The sequence below is a fragment of the Rhea americana genome, unplaced genomic scaffold, assembly GCF_003343005.1.
Source record: "Rhea americana isolate MKP2758 unplaced genomic scaffold, rheAme1 scaffold_354, whole genome shotgun sequence".
NCBI lineage: Eukaryota > Metazoa > Chordata > Aves > Rheiformes > Rheidae > Rhea > Rhea americana.
This window is the reverse complement of record NW_028186484.1, coordinates 471,485-477,721: the sequence shown is the minus strand read 5'-3', so window position 1 is coordinate 477,721 and position 6,237 is coordinate 471,485. Positions and strand designations below refer to the sequence as shown.

General features: G+C 66.0%; 2 protein-coding genes across 2 annotated transcripts in view; one reads left to right on the top strand and one right to left on the bottom strand.

Moving 5' to 3' along the window:
• ASIC3 (acid sensing ion channel subunit 3) overlaps positions 1–2,142 on the top strand; it is a 9,903-nt gene extending 7,761 nt beyond the window's left edge. The window contains exons 8-12 of the mRNA XM_085312002.1: positions 231–322; positions 393–472; positions 713–784; positions 1,137–1,189; positions 2,058–2,142. Coding sequence (XP_085168128.1) covers positions 231–322; positions 393–472; positions 713–784; positions 1,137–1,189; positions 2,058–2,136 — 376 coding nt within the window. The 3' untranslated portion in view covers positions 2,137–2,142. The remainder of the gene's footprint in view (positions 1–230; positions 323–392; positions 473–712; positions 785–1,136; positions 1,190–2,057) is intronic.
• A 771-nt stretch (positions 2,143–2,913) lies between these two features.
• CDK5 (cyclin dependent kinase 5) lies at positions 2,914–6,231 on the bottom strand (the record flags this gene model as incomplete). Its single annotated transcript, XM_085312030.1, has 10 exons — positions 2,914–3,625; positions 4,014–4,094; positions 4,176–4,236; positions 4,494–4,563; positions 4,664–4,760; positions 5,141–5,215; positions 5,500–5,595; positions 5,752–5,808; positions 5,909–5,969; positions 6,137–6,231. Coding segments are annotated over 10 exons (780 nt in total), but the record flags the coding sequence as incomplete, so codon positions are not given.
• Positions 6,232–6,237: the final 6 nt, after the last annotated feature.

Sequence of the window (6,237 nt, the reverse complement as noted above, 5' to 3'; positions counted from 1 at the left end):
TCCCTGCACCTTCCCCAGCAAGTGGCGGATTCCTCCGACACCGTCCCAGTGCGGCACCGAGCAGCTGGCCTGTGCCCCCCAGCACCCCCATCCCAGCTCTCCCACCCCTCTGCCCACAGGGCAGCCCTGGGGACGGCACGTGCCCCTCTCCGCAGGACGCGCCCTCCCCCCCCCCTTGGGCAACACCGCCTCATGTGTCCGTCTGTCCCGTATCTCCCCGTCCCCGCCAGGGAGAACGTGCTGGTCCTGGACATTTTCTTCGAAGCCCTGAACTACGAGACGATCGAGCAGAAGAAGGCATACGAGGTGGCGGGGCTGCTGGGTGAGTGCTGGGGGGCCGAGGGCCGGCGCCGGTGGGGGAGCCGCTGCTTGACACTGCCCTCGTGCCCCAGGCGACATCGGCGGGCAGATGGGGCTCTTCATCGGCGCCAGCCTCCTCACCATCCTGGAGATCTTCGACTACCTGTACGAGGTGAGGGCGGGCAGCGCGCAGCCGGCTCCCGCGGCTGCCCGGGTCCTGGGGCAGCGACCCGACGGGGATGACGACTCCCCGGCCACGCTCCCGCAGCGCTGGCCCTGTCGCTCCAAGCGTGGCCCCCGATGTCGCCCTGCCCCGGTCCTCCTCGACCCCCCATCCCCATCCCCAAGCTGTGCACGCTGCACCCAGCGCCGGCGGCTGCACGCGGGGGCTCTGACCGTGTCTCTCCCCCAGGTGTTTCGGGACAAACTCCTCAGCCTTTACAAGGACAAGAAAAGGACGCGGCGCAGCAACAGCAGCACCCTGGTAACTGCTCCCCTGGCCCCACTGTGCCCCAGGGCCAGGCACCCTGCAAGCCCTGGCCCGGGCCCCACCTGCCCCCCATCCCTTGGCGGCCCCCTGCCACAGCTGGCCCTGCCTGGAGGCTGCCCCCAGCCCAGGCCCCTGCACCCGCCGTGGGCTCCGGGCCTCCACCGCCTCCCGCCCCCGCCAGCACCGCGGCCTCACCGGCGCCGGGAGCCTCGCGCCTCATCCCACCCCATCTGCTGCTCGGCCTCATGCTGCCCCGGGCCCCGGCACCCATCACCGCTTGGACCCCGCGCGCCTCATCGTCTCCTCTCTGTCTGTCTGTCCGTCTGCCTCCCCCRCGGCCTGCCAGGAGCATCCAGCCGTCCCGGGTAGCCCTGCTGTCTCGCTCCCTCCGGGGCCCAGGTAGAGATCCCATCTCAGAGCCGGCCCCGGCCCTTGGGCCCTGGGGTGGGGGAACCACTGTGGGGCAGCTGCCCATGGGGGCCCAGCCCCAATGTCCCTGCTGCAGCTGGCATGGGGACCCGSTAGCACTCGCACAGCAGGGGAATGCAGGGCCAGACCCCTGCAGCTGGGACAGGTCCTGTCCCTGGTCAGGACATGGGGGCTGCAGGGGCTGGACCCCCCATGCCAGGACATGGGTGCAACGAGGGTGGAGGAAGACGCGGCCACGCTCCCCACAGGTGGACCTGTATGGGTCTGGGCCCCACACGATGCAGGCGCTGCTCCACACCATCCTCTTCCTCCATATCAGGCTTTTCTCAGCATCATTCCCGGAGCCAGTGGTGCAGGGACCACCCAGCTTCCCCCGCTGGCTCCACTCCCATCGTCATGCATCGCTCCCCGGCACCCTGTCCCGGCCCTGCTCCCGTCCTGGGGACCCCCCCCCCCGCCTCCAGGGACACAGCAGGACTGGTGCTCCCACCACGCAGGGGACGCGGGCCACTTTGTGCCCTGCCTGGGGACAGGGATGCAGCTCTGCGCCCGTGGCAGGGCGAGGRCGGCCAGCGCGCTGCAGAGCCCTGCGCTGAGGGGGGCTGCAATGCGCACGGGGGCCCTGCTCCACACCGGCACGGCACGGCAGGGAGACGGGCACTGCTCCGAGTCGGCACCGGYGCAACCTGCTCTGCTCCACGGGGGGCTTGGAGCACCCCGACAGCCTGGGGAGGGTGTGCGGGGCGGGGGGGGGGAGGGTGCATGGGGCAGAGCAGCCCCGGAGCAGGCACACAGCACCTGCGGCCACCCCCGACCCCCGTCCCCATCGTGTCCCCAGAGCGCCTGTCACACCCTGCGCAGCCACTCGGACAGCCTCGGCTTCACCCCGAACGTGCTACCTCGTCACCCGGCTCTAGGCAGCTTCGAGGAATTCGCCTGCTGAGGGGCCGGCGCACGCCCCGCGGCCGGCCGGCGGCAAGAGCAGCGCGGGGCGCCCCAGAGGCAGCCCCACCGCAGGGACTGGCGCTCTGCCCCATGGGGCCTGGGGCTGGGGCCGTGCCCCAGGCAGCCGCGGGGCTGGCGCCAGGGTCCTGGCCAGGCTGGGCCTGCCTCCGTCCTCACAGCCCCAGCCCGCTGCTCCAGGCCCCCCAGGCTCCCGCCGGGGGCAGCGGGGCTCCCCCCRGCCGCAGCGGGCCACGCGTCCCCACCGTCTGTGTACCTGCATGCGCCGCTTGCGCCCCGCGTGCCCCCTCCCTGCTGCACTGTAGATGCGTCGCAGCTCCAGCTCACCCGGTCAGGGCGCCCGCGCACCATTAAAGATCTGTCCTGACACTGCGGCTCCCGCTGTGCTGCTGCCTGGGGCAGGGGCAGGGGGGCCGGCGCCCTCCCCGGGGCGGGCAGCCGAGGCCGGCTGCGCGGGGCAGAGCTGGGGGCCGGGCAGGCAGCGCTGAGCCGACGCTGCTCGCAGCGCTAACGAGCCCAGSCAGGAGCCCCCTCGCTCCCCGCTGGCCAGCCAGACCCCAGGACACCGTGCTGCTAGCACGGACGCGCACGGCTCTCACCCGTCGGGTCCACCAGCCCCTCCTGCGCTGCGGGGAGGGCCTCGGAGGGACCAGCCTGCTGCTGCCGCTGGGCATCTGTTTAGCCCAGAGCAGAGTCCCAGCTTCACCCCCAACAAGGAACGACACTGGCTCTGGGGAGAAGGAAGCTCTTTATGAAGTTAACAAATATGCACATTCACCCACGTACAGGAGCACAGTACAAAAAGAAAGGAAGCGCCTTCCCCCATCCCGGGAGCCACCAAGGACCCCATCTGCTGCCAGGGGGGGAAAGCGGCTGGGAGGGAAGCAGGGAGAAGGGAGAGAGGAAACAGGAACAGCAGCCACCCACCCATACCGGAGGGTCCTGCCCCTCCGCCAGCTCTGTGGATCCCAGGTGTCGGGGGCCCCAGGGGAAGGGAGGCGTCAGCAGCTCCTCCTCCAGGCTCTGAGCCTCACGCGGCTCTGCAGCAGGCCCGGGAGAGCCTCCTCCTCACAGTCAGACTGGAGAGCCGCGAGCAGTCCCAATCCTGCTGCCAGGGCATGGGAGGCAGGGAAGGCAGAGCTAACCCCCAGCAACTGGGGCAGAACCAGGAATTGCATTTGGTTAAAAACCTAATAAATACCAGGAAGGGGCTATGGTTCTGGGGTGCTGGCACCCTGCGCCTCACCTCATGTCCCCCATCCCACCCACTGCCACAGGGGCCGTCCCCTCCCCAGTGCTCCCAGGGGCATGCCAGGAGCCAGGGGTGCTGCCCCACAGCTCAGCACGGGGCAGTCTCTAGGGAGGGCAGAAGTCTGTGAAATAGGGGTGCTGTAGAGCCTCCTCAGCTGATATTCGCTGCACAGGGTTGCACTTCAGCAGGTTCTGAGGGCGGCAAAAGAAGGTAGGTGARGCCAAGGAGGGGACGAGCCACGGGCTCTCCCTCCCCCACAACCTCACCACAAACAGCCCAGAAACAGGCCTGGGGCCTGAAGGAGCCTGCAAGCTGGAGAGACACGGCAGCCTTTCCCTCTGCAGGCACTGGGGCTCCCAGAGCAGCCTGCCCGCTCCCATCCACGTCAGCAGAGAGAAGGGAGGACTAGCTGCTCGTACCCTGCGAACAGCGCAGCAGGGGTGCAGGGTATAAGGCAGCCTAGAGACCACAGGGAGAGACATCAACCACTTCAAGAAGTCTGGACTCCTTCTCCCTCCTCTACAATCACYGCCCAGCCACATGCGCAGAGAGCAGGGAAGGACACGGGATAACGCTCACCTGCAGCAGGTCCCGGCCAGTCGCGTTCAGCTTAGGCACCACGTTCACCAGAGACGTCGTGGCGGGGTACATGGGATACGGCTGGGGAGAGACGGACGTGACACTGGGTGCTGAGCCTGCCGTCCTGTCCCCTCCCCCCTGCTGCCACTGTCTGTGGCTCACCTTGTAGTCTGGCAGTTTGGCCATCGCTGGCCACTGCTCCTCTGTGGGGGTTCCCAGCAGCGTGGGGACAAAAGCAGTCAAGGGCCACCTTTCTAGCCTGTGCCCCGGAGCCTCTTCAGGCAGGGAAATAACCTCTGCTCCAGCCACAAACCAGAGCTCCCAGTTCCCACACCCGCCACAGCCCTCCTAGACCCAGCCACGGAGACCTGTGCGTCTAAGCATGTGTAGACCTAGCAGACATCTCCTGCAGCCTTACCCAGGAGAAACAGATGCCTCCTGTCTCCCGCTGCGACCCCAACCACAGTACCAAAAGGATATCGGAAAATCCTTTTCAGCTGGTCATCTACATCATTGCCTGGGAACAACGGCCGCCCAGCATTAGCCAGCTCTAGGGAGAGAGAGAAACGGGATGCGCCCCAGAGGGCCTACAGCCCTATCCCCCTTGTGGGACAGGGCTCCCTGCCGCAGGAACCGCCTGGCCYGGCTACCTGCAAAGATGCAGCCGGCTGACCACATGTCTATGGAAGTGGAATAGAGCTTGGCACCGAAGAGCACATCCGGGGGCCGATACCACAGAGTCACGACCTGCGCAGAGGACAGAGATGAGGATTGCGCTCCCCTGCCGATCTGTGGGTGCTTCCTCACGCACCAGCCCTGTCAGCCCTCACGTCCAAGCTGTCCAGGAACGTGGCCCAACAACTCATGGTAGCAAAGCAAATCTGCTGCCTGGACTACAGAAGAGAGGCAGGGCGGGCCCAAGGGCGGCGGGGGGGGGCATCGTACCACAGGGGAGGGGGCGAGTTGCGCTAGTGGAGCAGCAAAGCAGCATCTACCACTCAGCCTGTGCAGCCCCCAAGTTAATGTTGCACTACAAGGAGCAAGGGAGCTGCTCAGTGCTGTGCAGCTATGAGCTCCTCCTCTAATGCAAAGCAGACASTGAACATCCTGCAAACTTCCCAACTCACCTCTGCTGAGTAGCAGCGCACAGGAATACCAAAGGCCCGGGCCAAGCCAAAGTCAGCCAGTTTGAGTTCCCCGTTCTGCAGCAAAAACACAATATCGGCAGGACTTCACAGGGGATGCTCAATTTATGCTGCCTGCCACAYGCCTTGGAGCCAGCTGCACTGACTGCTCCAGGCCCTTCCCCCCTTTTTCATTGACCAAAAATACAACAGAGAACAAAACAGAGCTGCAAACTCCCAACRAGCATGTGCTCCCCCAGCACAACATCCTGCTTGATTCAGCCAGGACATCTCATGCCCAAGTGTGCAGCCCATCCCATAACCCGCTCCCCTTGCTCCCAGGCCCTGTCCCAGTCACTCACTCTATTAATAAGAAGGTTCTGGGGTTTGAGATCTCTGTGCAGGACGTTGCGGCTGTGGCAAAAAGCAAGTCCCTTCAGCAACTGGTACATGAAAGACTGAAAAAGAGAGCACAGACGTAAGCAGGACACATCGATCAATGCAACGCCACAGTCTGACTCTCATAACATGTTCTTAACAGTCCTAGATACATCAGCTAGCAGAGAAAAAACACTATTTTGTCCCAAAGACTTCCTCGAGTCCCCCAAACACACCTTGACGATCTCTGGATCCAAGTCCCCATTGCAGCTATCGAAATATTTCTTCAGGTCCTGGGAAGAGGAAAGCAGTGTCCGCGTGAGAGCGCAGCGGAGATGCGGCGCTCCGGGCCACGCTGGCGGGTGCCAGCCTCGGCGCTCCCAGCCGGCTCACCTGGTCGCAGAACTCAAACACCAGGGTCAGCTTCTTGTCGCTGTGCAAGACGTCGTGAAGCCTGGAAGAGCAGGGGCAGCCCTGAGACTCCGCGCCCGCCCGGGCCCGGGGCGCGCAGCGCTGGGGCGGGGGGTGCCACAGCGGTGCGGGGTGCTTCCGACCGGAGCACGAGCGCGGCGGCCGCGGGCGGCCCGCCCCGGGCGCGGGGTGCCGGCGGAGGGTCCTTGCCTGACGATGTTCTTGTGCTTGAGCTCCTTGAGGAGGCAGATCTCGCGCAGCGCCGAGCTGGGCACGCCCTGGGCGGGGGAGAGCAGAGCGGAGCGGCGCGG